Source organism: Hemitrygon akajei, chromosome 3 (genome assembly GCF_048418815.1).
Source record: "Hemitrygon akajei chromosome 3, sHemAka1.3, whole genome shotgun sequence".
NCBI lineage: Eukaryota > Metazoa > Chordata > Chondrichthyes > Myliobatiformes > Dasyatidae > Hemitrygon > Hemitrygon akajei.
The window spans coordinates 80,808,108-80,832,712 of NC_133126.1; the positions used below are offsets into that span (position 1 = coordinate 80,808,108).

At 45.0% G+C, this 24,605-nt stretch overlaps 1 protein-coding gene across 6 annotated transcripts in view; it reads left to right on the forward strand.

The window, feature by feature from the left end:
- The window catches only part of smoc1 (SPARC related modular calcium binding 1), a 239,103-nt gene that overhangs the window by 42,974 nt on the left and 171,524 nt on the right, over window positions 1-24,605 (forward strand). For all 6 annotated transcript variants that reach the window (XM_073040224.1, XM_073040225.1, XM_073040229.1 and 3 more), the window contains exons 4-5: window positions 13,416-13,515; window positions 15,413-15,460. In XM_073040224.1, coding sequence (XP_072896325.1) covers window positions 13,416-13,515; window positions 15,413-15,460 — 148 coding nt within the window. The remainder of the gene's footprint in view (window positions 1-13,415; window positions 13,516-15,412; window positions 15,461-24,605) is intronic.

Here is a 24,605-nt window from a genome sequence, read left to right on the forward strand (position 1 = left end):
AATGCCGCACTCTGAAACGGTAACCACTTCCCTCTCCGCAGCTGCTGCTTTACCAGCTGAGTCTTTCCAGCATCCACTGTAGCTAGTTTTCTTTTTTGTTGTTGAAGGTTATTTCCTGGCAGTTGTGATACTTACTTCTCTATCAGCCCAAGGCTGCATGTTGTCCAGATCTTGGTGCATGCGGCCATGAGCCGCATCTTTATCCTGAGCAAGTGGACCAGGACTCTGCAATCATGGGAACATCGGGACTCCTGAACCCCAATAACCACAGAAAACATTGTTGGCTAGACTGTGACTGCACAGTTTGTCTCGTGCTTCATAACTAAGGATATTCTGCCAGTAAGGTGTTTGACTGAAAATGCTGCAAAGACTTGGGGAAAAAGGAAGGTGCAGCCAAATAGTGAATGGCAGTTTTATTTATGAGGAATGCACTACTGTTACAAGCATGGCACGCTGACAAAGACTCTCACATTTAAGTTCTGCATCAACAAGGCATTGGGCTTTTTTTGACGGGCATATTTAAAAACAGTTCCTGCCTGTTCTGCCACATTGTGATGTGTCTCATGCAACACTGTGGGCCAGTTTGATGTTTGCTGTGAGATTCTTTTATATAGCGCAGGATGGTAAGATTGGGACTGTGGGGGAGTGCATTCTGGTTCAAGCCCATCGACTTCAAGAGCTACATGAGGACAGTTTGCTGTATAACGTGTCAGAGACTGCTGAAGTCATTCATCACGTTGGTTGTGTGCAGCCTTGCTGTTCCCCTTTGTTACTTTCTGTATTGATCTTCCCATAGATGTGATTGGGCAGACAGGCGATCTGATTTTGGATACCAACCTGTGTATTATTCACCTCAGTGGGGAAAGGTGCCTCATGAATTCAGTATTCAAAGGAGCAAGGCTGTCATCAACTGAGTACTCTTAGATTATGCAGATTAGACAACCACTAATAATATTTTTACCTCACCGTCCCTCCCCACTCTCTGCTATTCAACGGAATGACTCCCTCTGCAATTCCCTTGTCCATTCGGCTCTCCCACTAATCTCCCTCCAAAGCACGTATCCCTGCAGGCGGCCCAAGTGCTACACCTGCCCATTTACCTTCTCCCTCACCTCCATTCAGGGCCCCAAACAGTCCTTCCAGGTGAGGTAACGCTTCACCTGCGGGTCATGTATTGTGTCCGGTGCTCCCGATGCGGCCTCCCCTACATTGGTGAGACCCGTTGAAAATTGGGGGACGCTTCGTCGAGCACCTCTGCACATCCGCCACAAGCGAGACTTCCCGGCGGCCAGACATTTTAATTCCCATTCCCATTCCCGTTCTGACACATTGGTCCATGGCCTCTTCTCGTGCCAAGATGAGGCCACCCTCAGGGTGGTGGAATAACACTTTATATTGTGTCTTGGTACCCTCCAACCTGATGGCATGAATTTCGATTTCTCCATCTCGAAAAACAAACTTCCCTGCCCATCCACCCTTCCTCTCTACCCTTCTCTGACCTTTTACTTCTTCACACCCGCCTATTATTTCCTCCTGTGTCCCCTCCTCCTTTCTCCTATTGTCCACTCTCCTCTCCCATCAAATTCTTTCTTCTCCGGTCTGTGACCTTTCCCACCCGCCAGTCTTCACCTGACACCTTCCAGCTATTGTCTTTCCTCTCCCTCCCTCTTTTTATTCTGGCATCTACCCCTTCCTTCTCAGTCCTGGAGAAGGGTCTCGGCTCGAAATTTCGACTGTTTACTCCTTTCTGTAGATGCTGCCTGACCTGCTGAGTTCCTCCAGCATTTTGTGCGGGTTACTCTTAGATTTTGCCTATTACATTGGAGGGATGTTGGCGATTACAGTTGCAACAGAAAGGAAGTGATGTTGAATAGGGAGTGGTTAGCACCACTGCCTCACAATTCCTGGGTTTCTGGTTTGACCCTGACCTCAGGAAAGTGGCAAAGGAAATGGATGGACATGCATGAGGCATTCTCTGTGAGGGAGAAAAAATTTGCACTGCATATTTTCTTCAAACGTTCCATCCTCCCCTAAAACTGTATGCCTTCTTTGAAATCAGAGAGAAGATTGGAAGCTGAGGTAGTTGCCAGTTTGTAGGGTTGTTCGCTGAGCTTGGAAATTAGGTTGCAAACGTTTCATCGCGAGTCGAGTTGACATCAGAGTGCATCATCGGTTGGACACCTGAGAAACCAACGCTCACAATGATCGATAGCCAGGGTTACAGATCAGCGGAGACGCTGAGCTATCTGGTTGGCCGGGGCCCAGCGGAGACTAGCGGCTAGTGCGACAGCCAACCAATCAGAACAACGAGTCGGATCAATATAAATGAGAGCACTCGGCAGAAATAACACTCAATTGTGCACCAATGATGTCACCTGGTCTGGTCTGTCCACCGCTTCTGTGTCCCTCATAATTCTATAAACTTCCACCAGGTCTTCCCTCAGCCACTGGCATTCAAGAGAAAACAATTCAAATTTGCAGGCGTCAGAGGTTCTGTGGAGAAGGCAGGGGCTGAGAGCGGTAATAAATCAGCCATGATCAATTGACAGACAGACTTAATGGCCCAAATGGCCTAATTCTGCTCCTATATTTTATGATGTTATGGATGCTCCTAATAGCTCAGACCCATCCTGGTAAATGTCTTCTGCACCCTTTCCAAATCCTCTGCGTCCTTCCTATAAAGGGGCAATCAGAAATACATGCACAACTCCAAGTGTAGCCTGTGCTGTACATCAGTGTTGTTGAGGGTCCTGCCATTTGCTGCATATTTTCCCCATGGGTATGGACCCAGGAGGCTGAGTGGCGATTTACTGTGTTGTTATAAGAAATGGTGCATGACTGTAGGTTGCAGTTGAATTTTGTATGTAGATTTGGTAGTATGGTGATGTCAAAGAAATGAAAAATGTCCTGTGTATGTAACTAGGATGTTGCTATGAAAGAAGAGTTTGAAGAGAAATTTGAGAAGGTAGTGCTTGCCCCACAGGAGCACTGAAGGTTAAGTTGACGGCAAAAAGACTACAAAGTGTTGCAGTCGAATGACTGGTGATCTGCTGGAGGCAGTAGTCAGAAATTCAAGGTAATCACAAAGAATTCGAGAAGAGACTAATGCTATTGTTCTGCAAAAGGTGATTTGTGTGGAATTCTTTGGCACAAATTACTTGACCACTTAAAGCAGCCTGCACAAGGCTTTAAAAGGCCCAAGACGAGAGAGCCCAAGTATTTAAAGGGTATGGAAAAGAATAAAGAGTGGATGAAGTAGGTGACGTGTGTGAAGAGAGACTGGAGAATCATGAAATTTGAACAAGGTTGGAATGGCTGAAGGCAGCAACATGTCAGGGACGTGACTGGCGCTGCACTGAAGTGGCAACAAAAACAACCGGTGTTTGCATTGCACCTTTCAACAGAGGTGATGTGATGAGGTGCTGTACGTGAACTTTATCAGAGAGAAACTGGGAGAGAGCCAAATAAGAAAACAGTAAAACAGGTCATCAAATGTTTGCTTGAGAAAGAACATTTTGAAATGTATCTTAAAGGAAAAGTAAGAAAGGTTTGGGACTTGGGGTCTTTGCAGCTGAATTAAACTTGGAGGTAATTGAGATTGGAATTGGAAGAGAGCAGTTACCTCATAGGGTTGTGGAGCTCGAGCAGGTAACTGAATAAGATCCATTCTGCTTCATCACCACACTTATAAAACCTCCAGAGAGTTAATCTAGACACATGAGTAATGAGAAATATGATCTTTTGTCTGTCTTTCAGCTTTCTATATTTGATCTAGTTGTCCTGGGAATAAACATCGATCAATGTACTAAGAATTTGAAGATTATTTTTTAATGGTATTGCCCTGCTGGTTCTTGCCAGAATTTGTTCAAGATTGTGAAACTGGATACCTTAATTTGTCAGTGCAATTAGCTGACATTTCTAGTTAACATTTTCATATTTTTTGAATCCTAAGGAGACTTGTTTGGATATTTTTACTCTGTGCTTTTGAGAAAAGACAGCTCTTAACTGGAGTATTTCGAAGCAGTAATGTCCTTTTGGCCATGCCAGTGAGTGATTCTCATAAACAACTCTGACTAGATCATGTGAGAAGGAATGATTTTTTAGTACATAAAAAAAATTAAGACCAGGAATTTGGTTAATCTCATATATAACTGACCACCATTCAGTCCCCTAGAGGCTTTGAGTCCACTAACCAAACTTGGTGGAGCCCTTAATAATTTATAAATGTTGACTATTTTTGAAAATCATTAGAAGTATTCTGATCTTCATTGTCCAGGTTGAATGTTAAATATTTCTATGATTACCTTTTATTTTTTGGCCATTAAATATTTTTGTTTACCTGGTTTCATTTCTTTACTAAAGCACATGTGTAATATTCTCTTACCCTCACGTGAAGGAACTTTGGAGCAGGATACAACCATTCAACCCCTCGAGTCTGTTTGCTATTGGCGGGGCTCATCTTCACCTTCAACTTATAACTTATTTCATAATGTAATCTCTTTAAAACAAAGCTGCTGTGCATCTTGAGAATGTCAATGGATTCCCAACATCTGCAGCATATAAAATGGTGGATTTGATATTTCCAGTAACGTTTGGATTTGGGGGGGGGGGTGTGGGATAAAATGGAATACCTCAAGTTTTTTATCCCTCAAGCAGACAAAATGACTGGATTTACCTTATGGAATATCCTTTTAATTCAAGCATTTCAGGGGAATCATCCTTTTAAAAAGTTTAAATATTCAAACTTACTTTTAACATCAGAGTATGATACAGAATACCACCTGAAATTTGTACTCTTCACAGACATCCACGAAACAAAGAAACCCCATAAAACAAATTATAGAAACATGGAAGCTCCAAAGATCCCCTCCACTCACACAAAAAGCAGCAAAAGCATCGACCCCCCCCCCACCCAACTGTGCTAGCAGAATCACCAACCCCCCCCCCCCACCATGTAATCTTTTAAATTTCGGAATTTAACATTGAATTTTAAGAAAGCATGAATTACCCTATATTGAAGCATGGTCCGTCAATGGAAAATGTACCCAATGTGTTCCAACTGATGTCCAACCAGGTTTCATCAAATCTTGCATAGATGCCCCTTATTGTTGCTGCCCAACCCCACCCAAGGGTCCACCACACGCAGTTGAGGGAGATAAGCTAGTGCAGGTGAATGGCACTCCCCTCAGTTTCAGTGCTGTTTAAAGTCAGGAACACATCTTGATGACTCTAGAATGGCTATTGAATTATTTCCTGCTTGCCAGATTTACACAAGACCATGCTGCCTTTTGGCAAGTATGAAACGAGCGGTTTATAACCTGCTCATCCATTCCCAATGATTGAAGAGAGTCCTGCTCTTGACCTAAGTTGCCCTCTGCTAACTCTGTACCACTCATTGCACATTTCCTTTTTAGCTGTCTCAGCTCTGATTCATGAGTACAGTCAATAACAGGGCGAAGTCCTCCTATGGCTTTGCCCTCCCTGGTTTAGTGCTGTCTGTATTCAGCTGGAAAACAAGGGGCCCACTATTGAACTGTATTGCTCTACTCATCACCTGCCTCTCTGTCTTTCCCGAGTACTTAGGTTTCATATTCCATCCTGAATCATCCCTACGACCTTTGCAAAACGGTTACAACACAATTAAACCGCACCAATGATTTTTCCAGCTCCTGCAGAGTGAGTCACCCGAGTGGTTTCACTCACTGGGAGTCTGACAACTTTATTGGAAACTGCTGAAGATTGGCGACATGAGTGCATCTCTCAGGCTCTGTTTTTTTTTGTCAACTTAAAATGATTTGTTTAAGATGCAGGCAGTTGGAAAACAGTTTTGGCCACCTAGGCATATGGAAGCATTGAACGTTCCAGGGTGGAGAGCTGTTGTCTGGAAGAAAGTTGCAAGCTAGCTCCTGTCACTGCCATGGCAACGATCCATTTTTCAGATTTGACTGTCCTATTTTCCACTGGGCAGGAATGTTTGTTATCACCTCTTTCCCATTGACAGACCCTGGATTTTGCCACTCACCTACACGATAAGGGCACTTTCCAGTGGCAGTTAACCTACCAGCTTGCATGCTTTGGAAACTGGACCACCCCAGGTGAAGCCCTCCTAGTCACAGAGGGAATGTGCATTCCCCACTGGAACAGAGGCAGTGGCTGTATTACAAACATGAGAAAATCTGCAGATGCTGGAAGTCCGGAGCAACACACACAAAATGCTGGAGGTACGCAGCAGATCAGGCAGCATCTATGGAAAGGAATACAGTCATCATTTTGGTCCGAAGCCCTTTGTCAGGGCTGAGTAGGAAGGGGGAAGATGTTAGAATAAAAAAGTGGGGGGGTGGTGGGATCTAGAAGGTGATAGGTGAAACAGGGTGGGTTGGAAAGATAAAGGGCTGGAGAGGAAGGAATCTGATAAGAGGGGAGCGTGGACTATAGGAGAAAGGGAAGGTAGGAGGGGTCCCAGGGGAGGTGATAGGCAGGTGAGAAGAGATGAGAGGCCAGAGTAGGGGATAGAGGAAGAGGGGGGGGGGGGGGAAGGGAACTTTATTTTACCAGAAGGAGAAGTTGATATTCATGCCATCAGGTTGGAGGCTACTCAGATGGAAATAAGGTGTTGCTCCTCCACCCTGAGGGTGAATTCATCTTGGCACAAAAGGCGGCCAGATCAACACATCGGAGGAATGGGGATTGGCATTAAAATGTTTGGCTGTTGGGAGGTTCTGCTTGTGGCGGATGGAGTGGAGGTGCTTGATGAAGCATTTCCCCCAATTTATGATGGTCTCACCTATGTAGAGGAGGTGGCATTGGGAGCACCGGACACAATGGACGACCCCAGCAGATTTGCAGGTGAAGTGTTGCCTCACCTGGAAGGATGTTCATCTCCTCCCCCACCTCCATTCAGGACAATGCGGTGATTCAGTAAAAATTTAAGATATTATGGGCAGCTGACAGGACAGATACAGGGTAATTCCATTGATTTTGAGGAGGGTGGTTGTGGTCTGTGGGGCATAGTCCCAAATTTTGATTTGGGTTGTTGGGTGTGGTAAAGAATTGGGTGTTTTAAGACTTAAGAATTTAGGATTATATCCTGATTCTGCTGTAGAGGAAATAGACTTTTCCTTTGTAAGTGTCCAATTGAATCCATTTACCATTTCATTGGATTTCCTTAAAAAGCTTATGAGTTTGACTACGTGACCAGATTCTGCTCTAATTCTAACTTCAAGTTTGCAGATGATACCTTTGTAGTGGGTTGTAATTCAGATCATGGAGTACAAGAAGGATATGGAAAGCCTTGTGACATGGTATCATGACAACCATCTTTCCCTCAATGTCAGCAAAACTAAAGAGGCAGTCATTGACTTCACAAAGTGGGGCAGTGCTGTAGTAGCCTGTCCTGGTCCAGTCACGTAGTTGCTATGGCCATCAAGGCTCTCCAGTGCTCCTACTTCCTCAGGTGGCTAAAGAAATTTAGCATGTTCCCCTTAGGCCCATTGATTCACCATAGAAGCCATCTTATCCAGATGCATTATGGCTTGATGGGGCAACTGCTATGCCCATAACCACAGGAAACTGCAGAGTGTTCTGGACATAGATCACTACATCTTAGAAAAATGGACCTTGTCTATACTTCTCACTGCCTCAGTAAAGCAGCCAACTTAATCAAAGACTCCACTCACACCAGAAATCCCCTCTTCTCATCTCACTCATCAGGCAGAAGATACAAAACCCAGAGAGCATGTACCATCAGGCTCAAGGACAGCTTCTATCCCATTGTTATAAGACCATTGACTGGCTCCCCAGTACAATAACATGTACTCTTAACCTCACAATCTACCTTGCATTGACCTTGCACCTACCATCTACCCGCGCTGCACTTTCTCTGTAACTGTAACCCTTTATTCTGCACTCTGTTACTATTTTACACTGATGTCATGAAATGATCTGAATGACCAGTGTGCAAAACAAGTTTTTTTACTGTACGTGGGTCCACGTGACAATAACAAACCAGTATACCTTCCTCAGAAAATCTTGTGAATTCTGCCACAGAAATCATTTGTAGTCAATGTTTTTTCTTCGATTAAAGTCAGAATGTTAATTCCAAGGACTTAAGATTTTCACAATCTCTTACATGGAACCTGGCCGCTTAGATTTCAAAATAGACAACATCCGTAAAAACTACTCTATTATATGAGGGTCCTGCCGAAGGGTCTCATCCTGAAACGTCGACTGTACTCCTTCCCATAGTTGCTACCCGGCCTGCTGAGTTCCTCCAGCGTTTTGTGTGTGTTGCTTTGATTTCCAGCATCTGCAGACTTTCTCTTGTTTGTGTAAGTTCTCTATTGATATTGCTTGTGCCCACTTCAAAAATTGACTAAAAGGACTTACCCATTGCAAATTCATGCTAGCTCTTTGGTAAAATAATACATCTCTAAGAGCTCAATAGTTTTCATTACAGATTTTAAGTATCTTTCCTTAATATTAAACTCAGAGGCCCACAATTATGCTTTATAAGGATCTCCAGGACGACTTCAGTTTGTCAATTTAAGTGGTAATATTTCTGATTCTAGAGAACTTTGGAATATAATGTCTAAAACATCCGCAGTTTCCCAAGTTATTACATAGAATAGCCCAAAGAAGACCACACTTACACGTACTGTCTGTTACGCTGCTGGTGTTTAGGGCCACAATGAAGGTTCTCCATCTCTAGCAGTCTTCATCACGTCAGTAGCTTCCTCTCAGTTTTCACTACTGTCAGATATGCAAGTCCCTGATGGAAACTCGGTGATACTATCACACTCAGGTGTATAGTACTGTGCAAAAGTCTTAGGCTGCATATATATAGTTAGGGTGCCTAAGGCTTTTGCACAGAATTGTAGTCATTTTATGAATTGCACTATATTGCTGCTGCAAAAAAAATCAAATTTCATGACATATGTGAGAGAGGATGAACCTGATTCTGATATGGGTCTCTATTGTGGACTGAGAGTGGGAAGAGGGCAAGGAGAGGGGAGGGAGTGGGAAGACAATAGACAATAGGTGCAGAAGTAGACCATTCAGCCCTTCAAGCCTGCACCGCCATTCTGAGATCATGGCTGATCATCTACTATCAATACCCGGTTCCCATATCCCCATATCCCTTGATTCCCCTATCCATAAGATACCTATCTAGCTCCTTCTTGAAAGCATTCAGAGAATTGGCCTCCACTGCCTTCTGAGGCACTGCATTCCAGACCCCCACAACTCTCTGGGAGAAGAAGTTTTTCCTTAACTCTGTCCTAAATGACCTACCCCTTATTCTCAAACCATGCTGTCTGGTACTGGACTCTCCCAGCATCTGGAACATATTTCCTACCTCTATCTTGTCCAATCCCTTAATAATCTTATATGTTTCAATCAGATCCCCTCTCAATCTCCTTAATTCCAGCTTGTACAAGCCCAGTCTCTCTAACCTCTCTGTGTAAGACAGTCCAGACATCCCAGGAATTAACCTCGTGAATCTATGCTGCACTTCCTCTACAGCCAGGATGTCCTTCCTTAACCCTGGAGACCAAAACTGTCACAATACTCCAGGTGTGGTCTCACCAGGTCTCTGTACAAATGCAAAAGGATTTCCTTGCTCTTGTACTCAATTCCCTTTGTAATAAAGGCCAACATTCCATTAGCCTTCTTCACTGCCTGCTGCACTTGCTCATTCACCTTCAGTGACTGATGAACAAGGACTCCGAGATCTCTTTGTATTTCTCCCTTACCCAACTCTATACCGTTCAGATAATAATCTGCCTATTATCTGTTCAGATAATAATAAGAACCAGAGAGACATTCTGTAATGATCAATAAACCAGTTGTTAGGAATCAAATGACCTTGCCTGGTGTCTCTGCACCCGCACTACTCCCCCCCCCCCACCCACCACTGCTGGCACTCCTTCTCTGCCACCTGTCCCACACCCCTCGTGCGGCGCTCCACCCTTGCCATTCCCAACATGGACCCCTCTTAGTCTGTCCTCTACCTTTTGACCTGTTCGACATGGGCGACCCTACCGAGACCCAAAGCATAAAGCCCTGACCACAGCCAGCAGAGCTCTCCAGATCATTGAGGGACACAAGCCTCTAACCCATGAGGAGGTGTGGTCCTCTTGGAGCAAATACGATCTAGATCCATTATTTTCTTCATTAACATTTTCTTCAAAATTTGCCTGAATTCTCAAATTCTTCCTTCTGACTTTCAAATGTATTTGTTGAGCTGGTCTTGTGTCATCTTTTTGTACGGTGAAAACTACTTCAAAACACTATTGTAGCAAATATCACTGTAGCACTTATTATGCACCGAGATGCCATCATCAGTATCTCTCTCCAGTGGGCTCATTTTCCCCTTCACAGTAAATATGTTTACAAGTGCATTCAATTTTAATATTTCTTGCAATTTTCTTTTCATATTTTTGTCATTATTTGGCGACCAGTGGTGTGCCTCAGGGATCTGTTCCGGGGCCCCTACTCTTTGTGATTTTTATAAATGACCCTGGATGAGGAAGTGGAGGGATGGGTTAGTAAATTTGCTGATGACACACAGGTTGGGGGTGTTGTGGATAGTGTGGAGGGCTGTCAGAGTTTACAGCGGGACATTGATAGGATGCAAAACTGGGCTGAGAAGTGGCGGATAGAGTTCAACCCAGGTAAGTGTAAGGTGGTTCATTTTGGTAGGTCAAATATGATGGCAGAATATAGTATTAATGGTAAGACTCTTGGCAGTGTGGAGGATCAGAGGGATCTTGGAGTCCAAGTCCATAGGACACTCAAAGCTGCCACACAGGTTGACTCTGTGGTTAAGAAGGCATATGGTGCATTGGCCTTCATCAATCATGGGATTGAGTTTAAGAGCCAAGAGGTAATGTTGCAGCTATATAGGACCCTGGTCAGACCCCACTTGGAGTACTGTGCTCAGTTTTGGTTGCCTTACTACAAAAAGGACGTGGGAACCATAGAAAGAGATTTACAAGGATGTTGCCTGGATTGGGGAGCATGCCTTATGAGAATAGATTGAGTGAACTTGGCCTTTTCTCCTTGGAGCGACAGAGGATGAGAGGTGACCTGATAGAGGTGTACAAGATAATGAGAGGCATTGATCGTGTGGATAGTTAGAGGCTTGTTCCCAGGGCTGAAATAGCTAACACGAGAGGGCATGGTTTTAAGGTGCTTGGAAGTAGATACAGAGGAGATGTCAGGGGTAAGTTTTTTTACGCAGAGAGTGGTGAGTGGAATGGACTGCCGGGAGCGGTGGTGGAGGTGGAAACGATAGAAACGATAGGGTCTTTTAAGAGACTCCTGGATGGATACATGGAGCTTAGAAAAATAGAGGGCTATGGGTAAGCCTAGGTAGTTCTAAGGTAGGGGTATGTTCGGTATGGCTTTGTGGGTCAAAGGGCCTGTATTGTGCTGTAGGTTTTCTACGTTTCTATGTTTTTATTATTTGCTCTGCCTTTTGTTGTTTTTACCAGACCTTCCAGATTCATGAGCTTCCATCTATTATTGTGTCAATGCACGCATGTGTGCATAGTTTGATTCTGTTTCTGACTTCTGTTAACCATGGTTAATTGTTTCTGTTTAAGGGAAGTGGTCATGAGTTCAGAAATTCTCAAATGGCAGTGATCCGTTGCAATTGGGTCTGTTCTGGATTGTTGGCGTGCACTAAATATCTGTTGGAAACACAAGAGGCTGCAGATGCTGGAATACTTCGCATGAAAGGTCTCGGCCCAAAATGTTGACTGTCCAGTTTCCTCCATTGGTGCAGCCTAACCTGCTCAATCCATCCAGTGTTTTGTGTGTTGCTCTAATTCTGGATGCTGGTAGGTTTTAGTCTGCTGTGTGGTGGGAATGAAGGTCCAGTGTAGCAAAGGACACGAGTTGAAGGTGGAGATTTAACGGATCTGAAATGGAGGTGGGACCCTGGCTGTCCCAATGACACCCTGACTCCCCTTCTCACCGAGTGTCGGTCCCAGAGGCACACCCCGACCTCTGCACTGCTTTTGCCACATTCCGCAGGGTTCTCATCCCATCTTCTCTTTGTGCAAGAGGAAATGGTAAAAGTGGGTGCATTTGCAGTGTTTAAGAAAAATACTTTTTTGGACAGGTTTGTGGATAACAAGGTTTGAATGGATGTGGGCTGAATGCAGGCAGATGAGGCTAGCTTACGCATGCACCTTGGTTGGCATGGGTGAGTTCCTGTGCTGCATCACTCTATGATTCTATCAATGACCACAAGGCCATTTGCCTGAAATCCTGTTTTCTCTTCCCAGAATACATTATAATAATCCCTGTCTTGAGACCGTGCTTCGAGACTGTGGTACTGATAATGCATCTGATATGGTACTAGGGTTAAACTCCTCCCAGTACGGGATGGTCAAGACCTACTCCAAGCACCAGCGCTCTTAAGCCTGGCAATACTACTTGAGTCAACCACCTTTTACTGTACACAATGAAAGGTGTTCGATTGTACACAATGGATTGAGAGAGACGTGTGTCTTGTGATGAGTACTTGCAATGGATTGAGAAACAAACATAAGGTGATTTCTTGCCAACTTCGAGTCTTAAGGATACGTCTAAGCATATATTTATTCTGCCACGTTCAGTGAGAATATTCTCCCCTCATCATCCTGTGGTGGGATTATGGTATCGCAGGTACTGCAGCCCTGCAGTAACTCACCCAAGAGCACATGTCGATGTATGTCCCTTTGCTAAAAAGGACTGGTGGTTGGCTGCACTCTCTGCCCCATGGATGTCCAGGTGCAAGTACGCAACGTAAACCGCCCATTTCCATTCATCCCATTCGAATCCTGCCACTTTCCCGTCACCTGAGCATTTCCCCAAGATCGGAGCACTCAACTACAGAAGGAACAATTTACAGTTGCCCACAGTCACCTCCCAAAGTGTCTTTGTGGCGTGGGAAGGAGCCAAATTATCCTGCAGGCACCCCACTAGGTGACGGGGGTCAATGTACTGGGAGAGCACAGGAGGTGAGGATTGAACTCGTGTCCCTGGCACCGTGAGGCAGCAGCTTTGCCAGCCACCACGTGTGCGTAACGTGTACTAGCCTTGTCTGCAAGAGAAAGGCATGGAGTTATCGGTGTAAATGGAGTCAAATGTAACTTAAATGCGGTGAAGAAGGGGACTGAAAGTTGGGATGTTCACAATGGTGGCGTGGAAGAACTGTTTTAATTCACAGGGGAATTGTAGAGCTGCAGGTGAATGCAGAGAGGGAGCGTGGTACTGAGAACACGTTAGCTGTAGCGCCAAGCTGATTTCACTTTGAAGTTGCCTTTCCTGCACCACAGCCCTCCCCCACCCGCCGTCAAATCTGTCCAGATCGGCCGAGGTGCAGACTCGGTGCCTCAGTAACTGAAGTGACCCTTTTGTCTGAACAGGTGCAGTGCCACACATTCACAGGGTATTGTTGGTGTGTTACTCCCGATGGAAAGCCAGTGAGTGGATCTTCGGTTAAAAACCAAACACCAGTGTGTTCAGGTACTGTGCAATTGCTGGAGAGTTCACTGTCACTTATTCAAGGAATAATGGATACCTGTATATGCTTATGGTTGCTCCGGTAAACTCAGAACAGGCCCCATTCAGAGTGATGCCTTTCAATTGATCTATGCATTTATCTTTTCCTCTGTAATGATTTTAACTTTCACTTGTATAGATGTTCTAGTGTTCCTGCTTTTAAAGAGTGGAGAACTATTGTTGGCTGATTCTAATTTCTTCAGTTGTTAAACTCTTTCAGTACGTTTTTACCATACACAGCAGCAGCTGTCACGAGATACTCTGGAGGAACCAGTTTTGTGCTGCCATGCAGCGTATAAGGTACAATGCTCACAATTGGGTATTTCCACTCATTCTGTTTAATAACTGGTGTTTATATCTACAAGGTTTGTTCCACAATATACAAAATGCTTTTTGTTTACTCCCTTTGCCCCATCACCCCTCGTACTTCAACCTCGACATCTTAGGTTAGCAAAATCCTAACAATTCCAGCTTTAGAATTAGCATCTCTTCCAAATTTCAGCCACTGATAGTGTGTAGAAATACTTCTTCACTTGGTTCCTGAAAGCCGAGGTCTCATTTTTAGCTCTAATGCCATCTGGTCCTCCTGGAGATGTTGGAAAAGTTAGGTGAGTTTCTTTGGAGGGCTGATAGGTGTAAGATATGCACTGAGAGGTATAGATCAAGAGGATAGAGGAAATCCTTCTGCTTAATGAATAAGTATTTACTTATTTGGAGATTCAGCATGGTAACAGGCCCAATGAGCCCACACCACTCAATTACACCCATGTGACCAATTAATGTACTAACCTGTATGTCTGTGAAATGTGGCAGAAAGCTAGATCATGTGCAGGAAACCCGTGCAGTTACGGAGAAGCTCGTTGTGGACAGCAGCGGAATTGAACCCAAGCAGCTGGCGCTGACATGGCGTTTTGCCAGAGCTACATTCCTGTGCCGTCCCCACAAACAGGACCAGGCTCCATCTGGGTGTAAGTACCAGTGAACTGACCACAGCACTGCTGAAGTTATGTAAAGGTTATTGGCCCAAGGTCACTGGCAGAGGATTTGCTGGAGGAAGTGAGGGGAGACATTTCATTCGTTGTATTTATAGAGCGGATTTCATGCATTTTAAGAGTAATTTTGGAATGAGAAATTTACAGCTTTGCAGAGAAAAGTGGTCTTGTGGGATGATGCATGGTTATTCCTTTATCCACTGCAGGGATGATGAGCTGAACAGATATCTCTACCTGTTAGCAAATGAATAAAACAAAAAAGCTCATGAACCAGAAAAAGAACACACGTCTTGAAATGATGGGAAAAGGTATTTAGCAGGGCTGCTGATAACAGTCAGTGCTGGAAGTGTTTGACTATGGATTCAATGTCTTTGACAAACTGTTGGCTTCCTTCCTGCTTCAGTTTATTGAAGACATGTTTAGCTTTTTTACATCTAGTATTTAACAGAGCGTTTTAAAAAGAATAAACCAGATGTGGCAATTGCATTGTGAGACCGTGATACAAGGACCTCTTCACTCATCTTAATGGCAATATTCACTTTTTTAAGGTATAGTGGTTAGATTAATATCTCTTGTGAAGAAGGAGGAGGAAATGTGATGTAAACGTGTTGCTCACCCCCAGATCAGTTCTGATAGTGTTATTAAGGATTCTAAGGAACACCCCTAGGACTTCTCAAAGTGAGCATTGAAAGGTTTTGAAATATATTAGATAATCTATTGATTTTTAAACACAGGTTTTTTTATCGCCTATTAATTCTCTCCTTTGAGTTTAGTCTGCATGCGGGTGAGGATTATGATGTCCTCGGTTTTTTCTTCCTCTGTTTTGCTGCCTCCACATATGAAGTTGATCTTTTTTTTTCGTTTCAAAGGTTCAGTAACTGACAAGCCCTCAGGCCCCAGCAGTTCAGGCAGAAAAGGTGAGTTGAACTTCTTTGATTTGTTTCAGTGTTTCCTTCTCCTGTCCACTTACAATGCATGCTCAGGCGCTAGTTAGACTGTCGTGCAAGAAGGAGGGGTTTTGCTGCTCTTGGCACACAGTGGCAACGGACTGGTGTCCCTTCCTTGCATCGTGGCTCTCTTAGTGGAACATAACTGTTGGTTGCATGATTTTGATGTATGTGTGTGGCATGACCTTGGTACCTGGCGGAGAGGCCTCTGTGCAGCCAGTTCATTTGTGTCTGGACTGTAATTTGAATTATTGGGTTATTTCTGCGTGGAATACAGCACAGCGTACGGTGATGTGAGTTTGAAATGAATCGTGTGAATGTGAGTGTGAGTGTACATGCTGTGAACGTGCCTGTTTCTATATTAGCATTGTTTTAATAATTGCCGGGGAATTGTTTCCTTTTACTGTGGTCAGAAGCACCATGTGACCAGAAATGTTTGGTGTCTGTCATCTGACGGAACACAGGTGAAGCCCTCTGAGAAATATTGGGACTATAAATAAAAGAAAACTCTTGTCGAGCTGGACGATTGTCTGCCTCGGTACAGGTTGTAAATTTGTCCTTCGGGATGGGGAAGTGCTTTGAGGGTGAGAGGGAGGAGAATTGAAAAGAGAACTGTTAGTGCTTATCCTGGGGAGTTGGATCCGGCAGCTGGGTTGCAGTAACTGCTCTCAGATGTCAGCAGGTGACCGGCTCGCTGGAATTCTTTTCTCCCGGTGGAGTTCCAGTGGCTCCTGATGATACTGTATTAAGGGACAGTAGAGCTGGCTGTGGGATCAGACATTTCAAAGAGAACGCAGACCATTTGTACAGATTGTCAGCTCTCTCCTTGCATGAACCAGTTACCAATTTTGTCCAGTAGCGCTGGTGTAGGTGTGCTGAATTGAATATCGTACATTGGCATGTACGATATCCGAAAAGGTCAACCTGAATGAGAGAACCGAGCCAGCTGGAGAGTCAAAAACTTAAGAGCAGAGGTTGTCTTTCTCTATCAGTGGCAGGGTGAATCCACCACTCTCCGGTATCAGCAGCATTGAGTGGGAAATGAACGGGCATCGCTCCCTCCATTAATGTATCCGTGTACCCTGCTTCCATTGAAACCGTCATTGGCCGATTCTATTTCCTTCAGTCGTTAAACTCTTTCAGTACGTTGCTAACACGCACAGTAGCAGCTGACATGAGAAGCTGTGGAGGACCCGGTTTGTGCTGCCTTGCAGCGTACGAGGTAAAACGATTGACAATAACTGTACATTGCTCAGACCATTAATTTCCCTGACTGGATCTATATTGATGGCAGGTAGACTGCAAGCAAGGAAGGCAACAGGAAATAATGATGCTACCCTCTGCAAGTAAAGGACTTGCCACAGATTGTCGCAATACACAAACATGACCTTTTTTCTATTTGCTTGCACAGAGAAGATAGGCTGAAGATCCTGTTTCTTTTTCCTTCTTCTGTTGCACAATTTCCTGCATTGGGACGCAATGAAGGAATCGATTGCTCATCTACATCTGAATCAACTTACAGTCATTTATTATTTTTCCAAGCTTGCCTTCAACATTTGCCTCACTAAAGTTCTGCCCTCCTATAACTATCTTGATCCATTGAGGTTGAATTGAATAATTGCGGCCCCACTGGTTTTGACACCTGCCATCTATAGCTTATTATTATTATTGAACAATTTAGTTTCTGCTTGTGATGAAAATTGGCCTCTTAATAATTGTATTGCACAGAGCAAGGTAACTTAGATGAATGCCCCTTTGGCCTTCTGCTTTCCCCTTTCCCTTAATCCTGCTGTTCCCCCACCCCACCAAAGGATATATTCAAAACCTTTTGAAACTAAATCTGTATTCACCACATTTAAAGCACACTTATACCACAGCTGGTCCCTTTGGGCATTGTCTTGGCCGACGTTTAAATGCTATGTTGTTGATCCTCATCTTGCAAAGATGAAAGCTGGAAAAGAACCGGACAACAGCTCGTTTTGTGGTCAAAATGAAGAAAATTATCAAGGACCCCAGATGTTGTTCCCGTCTCGGCCGGGTTTTGTAAAGGTTGTTAATAATTTCCACATGCTGCTGCCGCGGCGCAGACAGAATACGGGAGAGCGAGACACAGGGCAGGGAGAGTGAGGAAGTGTCAGGCAATTCAAAGTTCAAAGTAAACTTATTACTTAAGTACATGTATGTCACCATTGAGTTTTGCTTTTTGTGACTGTAGTCAATAAATCCATAATAGAATCAATGAAAGACCGCACCAACAATGGGCGTCCAACCATTGTACAAAAAACAAAAAATTGTGCAAATACAAAAAGGATAAAATAATAATAAATAAATAAGCAAAAATATCAAGAACATGAGACGAAGAGTCATTGAAAGTGAGTCCATAGGTTGTGGGAACTTTTCCGTGATGCGGCAAATGAAGTTGAGTGAAGTTATTCCCTTTGGTTCAGGAGTTTGTTGGTTGAGGGGTAATAACTCCTCCTGAACCTGGTGGTGTGATTCCCAAGGCTCCTGTACCTTCTTCCTGATGGCAGCAGTGAGAAGAGAGCATGGCCTGGGTGGTGGGGGTCCCCGATGATGGATGCTGCTTTCCTGTGACAGTGTTCCGCGTAGATGTGCTCAGTGATGGGGAGGGCTTTACCCATGAGGGACTGGGTCTTATCCACTACTTTTTGTGGGATTGTCCATATGAGGGCATTGGCATTTCCATACCAGGCTGTGAGGCAGCCAGTCAATATGTTCTCCACTGCACAAGTTTGCCAGAGTTTTAGGTGTCATGCTGTATCTTCTCAAGCTCCTAAGGAAGCAGAATCACTTCCATCCTTGCTTTGTAATTGGTCTTACGGTCTGGGCCCAGGACAGGTCGTCTGAAATGGTAACACTGAGGAATTTAAAGATGCTGTCCCTCTCCATCTCTGGTCCTCTGATGAGGACTCTCATTTCCTCTTCCTGAAGTCAATAATCAGCTCCTCGGTCTTGCTGAGACGGGGTAATTAATTTGTTCAGCTTGTGAAGACAAGAGGTGGGCTGCTGTTCTGGTATTAACTTGAATGCAAAATGCCCCATTGGACTCTATTCACTAAGGCTCGGTTGTGATGTACGTCGAGGACATGGATGTGGGGGACCAGACAGCTGAACCTGTTGCCCTCCTTCTCTGCTTCACGCAACGGCAGAAACACCCAGCCTTTGTTATTTGGGAGGGGAAAAAGGAGTAGACTTCCGTGGGTAAAACAAAAGTGTAGATATGGTGGCATAATGGCTAATGTAATGTTTTCCAGTGGCAGGGATCAGCGTTCAATTCCCTCCATTTTCTGAAAAGGAATTGTAGCTTCTCCTTGCAACGGCTTGGGTTTCGTCCAGGTGCTCCAGTTTCCTTCCACGTTCCCAGGATGCTTGGATTAGTTAGGGTTAGTCATTTGTGGGCATGCTATGTTGGCGATACTTGCGAGTTGCCCCCAACACATCCTCGAACTGTGTTGGTGGTAGATGCAAACGGTTCTCCGTATGTTTCCATGTACATGTGACAAATAAAGCTAATGTTTAATCTTTAAGTGGAGCTGGCAGTCTCACCAAAGTTGCCATGGCCTGCAGTGGTCAGCCCCACCAGGGGTATAAGAGCTTCTACGTAAGCACCAGCTCGGAAGAAGCATTCCATCTGCAGACCAGCCCATGTTCCTGACCTTGGGAGCTCCTGCCTCTTGCTCCCTTTATACACCTGGTTCATTTCTAGGCTCCAGCTCCAGACATGCTCCTAGTAATGTACCAATAGTAAATCAGCAGATAGTGAGTATTTTGTGGCAGATCGTGATCTGCATGAACTGTTTCCTTCTACCATGCACTCTTCTCCCCACACTTCCAGCAGTCCTCCTGCCTCAGACTGACGCTGACTGGAGTTATCTCCACAGGTGAACCAGTTTGATTCTGGTAAATATTCCCTCCTTAATCCATGCTTGTTTCAGAAGAGCATTTGGTGTAAAGCAGTTTATCCCAGCATTTGAAGATTACTACTGAGGAGACTGTTTGCACAGCAAGATCTTGGTATTTCGAATGTGCTGTCTGAAAAGATGGTGGTGACAGATCCTGCAAGTTTTAAGAGGAATCGTCTGAATACTTCAGTGGGAGAAAGAAGCTTGTCTCTATTGAAAAGAATTGATCAACTCTTTAGTCCAATGAAGTGCCACAGAAATGATGGGTCAGATACCCTCCCCTGCTACTTGAGAATAATTTTCAGAAGCTGTGCAGAGTACTGCACGATACACCATTGGACTATGCTTTTAGTTGACCTTTTTTTGGGCTGTTTGTTGGTGATGGATTCTTCACACCTTGACCATTTTCTCCTCCCTCATTCAAGCTGCTGTCCCTGTTCCCTTCTGACCCCCACCCCACCCCCCTCACCTTTCATTCCCAGCTGCACGATGTCCTATAGCCTACGAGAAAGCAAGGTGGTTTCCCACCGGGCCTTCCCCAGCTCCGGTGGCAGGAGGTAGCTGACGGTGCAGCTAGAGTTGTACCCCTCAGATTTCCTGCTGCCCCCTTTTCCTGAGTGCTTCAACATCTGGCTGCCACTGGTACCTGGGCGACATCTGCACCCCCGCCCCCCTTTGTGCAGAAGAAGGGAATGTGATTGGCAGGCATCCTTAGCTCTTAGAGCCGAACGACCTTGTGGCTTCTGGCCAACTGCTCAAATGTTTCAGCCTTCAGCCAGCAGAACCCCCGCTCATCCAACAAGCTGAAACTTAATTGCTATTCTTTTCTCCTCCCGCCCCACCGCCTTATCAGTGTTTCTACTTTTTGATTTGCACTGAAGCTCTTAATCATCTTTGTGTTGTGAAAATTTATTCGTATACAGTTTCATCTTTTTGCAGTTTGTTAAAGGCAGGGTAGAGTCTATTTGTTACCTGTGTGTTCATGGTTGGAAGCTTGTGTTGTCCAAAAATGGACTGGGAATAAGTTTCAGAATTTTCCCTTGTTGTTCGTAGTTGGTTGGACAAACCAAAAGCAGGAGAAACAACACAATGTGGAGTATAAAACTGATCTTGATTTCAGAAATTGAATGAATGTTTCATTTGCTGTATGTATATTGCCTGACCTTAGAAGTTTCTTTTCACCCTGCATCCCACACCTTCTTTGTTGGGACGGGCAGTTTAGTCGACACCTCTTACCTTGTGGCAGAAAGGTCTTCCTGCGAGGGTCAATCCCATAGGGAGCTTTCTTTCCCTGCTGGGGTGGCTGGGGGGGGTTGGGAGAAAGGAAATTAGTGCTAAAGAGGGGTAAATCTGAAAGTGCCACAACACTGGACAGGCTTCCAAAAATCTGGGTTCTGTCTGCTGGTACTCTGAAGCTAGACTGGAATCCTATACTTGTGGAATTGGAGACAATGAGGTCAACCCAAAGGCTTGAGAAGCAGTCTGGCAGGCTCTCCTCAGAAAATGGCTGGGAGGCATGCAAGCAGTAGTTAGATCTCCAGCATCCCCTTCTCAGTGGCTTATCTCTGCTTGGTGCCAAGAGACTCTGACCACAGGCGAATATCATTACATTCACACGTGGGTCTCCTTTGTACCTTCCACATTCCCACAATCTTCCTGCTTTTTGGCTGCGATCCACACTGCTTCAGTTCAACAGTCCCTTTGATTCCTTCCCATTCACTCGTCTCTCGATAGCAGAGAAGCCTTGGACTGAAGGGCACTCATCGTGGGGAGCTAGGTTCAGACACTGATGGGTAGAAATGCTCCCCCTCTCCCCCTCATCTGGGTAGATGCACCGGGAGGCTGGTGGGGCTGGTGGTCTGATTCACTAGTCTGCAGGGGCAAGAGGAAGCCAGGTAAAACATAGAAACAGAGAAAACCTACAGCACAATACAGGCCCTTCGGCCCACAAAGTTGTGCCAAGCATGTGCCTACCTTAGAAATTACCTAGGGTTACCATAGGCCTCTATTTTTCTAAGCTCCATGTATCTATCCAGGAATCTCTTAAAAGACCCTTTCGTATCTGCCTCCACCACCGTCGACGGCAGCCTATTCCACGCACTCACCACTCTCTGCGTAAAAACTTACCCCTGGCATCTCCTCTGTACCTACTTCCAAGCACCTTAACATGATGAGGAAAAAGGCATTGAGGAACACTCTGATATGGTAGGATGGAGGCCTGAGTTGAATAAACTCTGATACAGATCAGCTGGGCTAAATAGTCCGTCACTAGAGATGTTTCATACAACCAGGGCAAATCGTGAGATGCATATTTGCTATTCAAGTTGTGGAACTAAGAACTCTCATCGGGACAGGGTATGAGGACCTCGGCAGGCCCCTACTGCTCAGCTTTTAATGGAAACTTCATCAGGGTTCTCACTGCTGACGAGCTAGAGTAACAGTTTTGCACCACTTGTGCTGTGTAATAGTCATTGAATTGCACTGCACAGGAGGAGGCTATTCGGCCCATTTTCTCAGAACCAGCACTGCAATAGAGCTATCTGATTGGCTCCATTTTCTCCTCTTCCCCAATCTTCCCAGGAACGCTTTCATATTGTAGGTCAGCATCCAATTTTTTTAAAATGAAAGTTGCTTTTAAATCTGCTTCCAACAACTTTTCAGCCAGTTTTATTTTCCCGGATCATAATACTGGACTGTGTAATATCCCCTTGGTGCCCTTGGGATCTTTCACCAGTTAGCTCCGCCGTCTAGTAACCCCCTTTCTGCACCCCCCAACCCCTGCTGCCAGTGGAAAATGCTTCTCACCATTTAATCTATCAAAACCCCTTCACATAATGGAACATCTTGTCTTGGCTGTGGTAATCCCGTGCCCATATTATAACCATAGACGTTAAGAGGCAATGCAATGGCAAGGTTAAGATGGTCTGTTTAAAGTTGTATTACACATGGAATTACAGAGCGCACAGAGGCAGTGAGGAGAGGGGGCTCTTTGTTCTGTCTTCAGAATAAACGCATTGTGCACCTCAGACAATTAACTCTTCTATTGACTGCAGTCTTTTAAAGCTGCTGCATCCTCACCCCCCCCCCCCCCCCGCCACTAACCCCTCTCTCTCCCTATGTCTCAGGCTCCATTCACTGCGCTACCATACGGAACTCTGAAAAGTCAGCAATAATAGGGGTGAAGATCAACATTGTTCACATTTTAACTTTTTTTTTCTCCCTGCAACAGTGAATTTGTCAATCAGATCTGAAAGGCAGAAAGAGGCTTTGAATTTTGATGGCAGGGAGCTGGAGAGCCTCCCAGCTGCATGTGTAGGCAGCTTGTGGGATGGAAAGGCCGCCCTGTCACAATTGCACAGCCTACTTTGGGATCTGGCTTTGCAGCAGGAGTGGGGGTGGGCATCATCGCTGAGACAGTGCTGCTTTATCTGAATGCACCTGCAGAAAGGAGGGAGGCAAAACGTTTTTTTTCCTCCCCCCTCCTTAGCTCATTAATTGTACCTTGGAGCTCGAGTGAGGGACAATACAGCACACCAGTAAACGAGATTTGGCAGTGAGAGGCATGTTTACTGTACAAATTTCTTTTACTAGAATAACACTTTGAGAGCAGATTGTCTCATGTGCTTCTCACTGAGCTGTCAGCACTCATTAGGGTCGACAATCTCAGCCCTACAACCACTCTCTTTCTCTTCATTTTTTGATGCCACTCTTTTATCAAATCTGCATTCATTTTAAATCCAACGTACTATTTTCCTGCTTTTTTTTTCTGATTCTCATCTCCACACACAACCAACGGGGATCATTGGCTGGCATTTCAGTGGTGAAAGCTCTTTATTTCCCGATTTCCTATCGTCATAGAGCTGTAGTCATTCCACGGTGCCAGACTTCTCACTCCTGACAAGATCAGTTTGGGTCATGTCCAGTCCTGACTGACTCACAAGTACCACTGGCTTGACATTAAAATAGGGACTTGTTAGCAACGTGAAGGACAGTTTAAGAAAAAGTTACAGCCATAGCTGAGATTTAATGAGGCTTAAAGTTCATTGGCATCAGAAGTAAAGTGAGGATTCATTTATAGCAGCAAAAATGATGAGGGAACGTGGAGAGGGACCTTATTTTTATTTTGGAAACAGAATATCATTTTAAAAGCAGAATGACTGTCTTCAGTGAAGAATTCATTGAGGAAAAGTTATGGGGACTAAAGTGAAGGAAGAGTACAAGGAGCAAGGCCTGGAATTAAAGTCTAAAGTGTAATAAGAGTATCATTCCCCTGCTAATGTTTGCAGAGTTCAGTTAGTCTTACCTGGGCATTCCAGCACGGGACTAAATACGATGAGGGGCAAGTTGTAGTAAGCTTGGAATGCATCTCTTGAAGGGGAGGTGCTGTCCAGGTCATCAAATGCTGGCAGCTTTCGAAGTGTGAAGCTGACTTGGTGAGACGTGAAGATAGGTTCCCTGCAGGGGAGAACGGGTTGCGAGGCTTTTGGGCACTGTGGTTGAGATGCAAATTGGAGAGAGGTGCTGTATCCCTTGATCTTTTAAAAACAATTCTCTACCTCCTCTTTAAGTACTCCCAGTGATCCATTCTCCACAACCCTCCAGACACCAGGCGAGAGGGCTCTGTCGCTGAGGTAAGGATGCAAGGGATGCTTTCGACTGCTGCAAGGCCGACCTTGATTGGGTTGCCAGTGAAGGGACCGGTGCACTTGTACAGGCATGCGGGGAAGCCGATTACCGAGGTGTAGGATAGTGTGGGGCTGTGATTCATAAGGGGACAGCGTCATTCATTAAGGACTTGCACAGACACATAACATGTCCCTCCAAAACTGGTCAGATTACAGCAGCTTGCCTGCTAGGTAGGCCAGCTTCAGTAGCTCCCTTGGGATGCAGCCTCTGGTAGCCCTTTGTCACGGATTTCATTGCAACGCGGTTGCCGACTCTCCAGTGCTGCCGTGGAGCTGTAGTGCTGTCCAGCAATGTCAGTGTGTAAGGCTCGTGCATCATAAGCTGCGGGATTGCCACGTCAAAACAGTCCAGCATTCTGTGTGTGCTCAGCCAAGGCTATGGCCATGGAGAGCTGTGAAACCTCGATAAAATGCCTGAGTTAGCTGATGGTACAGTAAACCAGTGGACAGGGTATCTCTCTTTTTTTTTAGGTTCAAGACATTTATCATGACATCTACTGCTCTTCG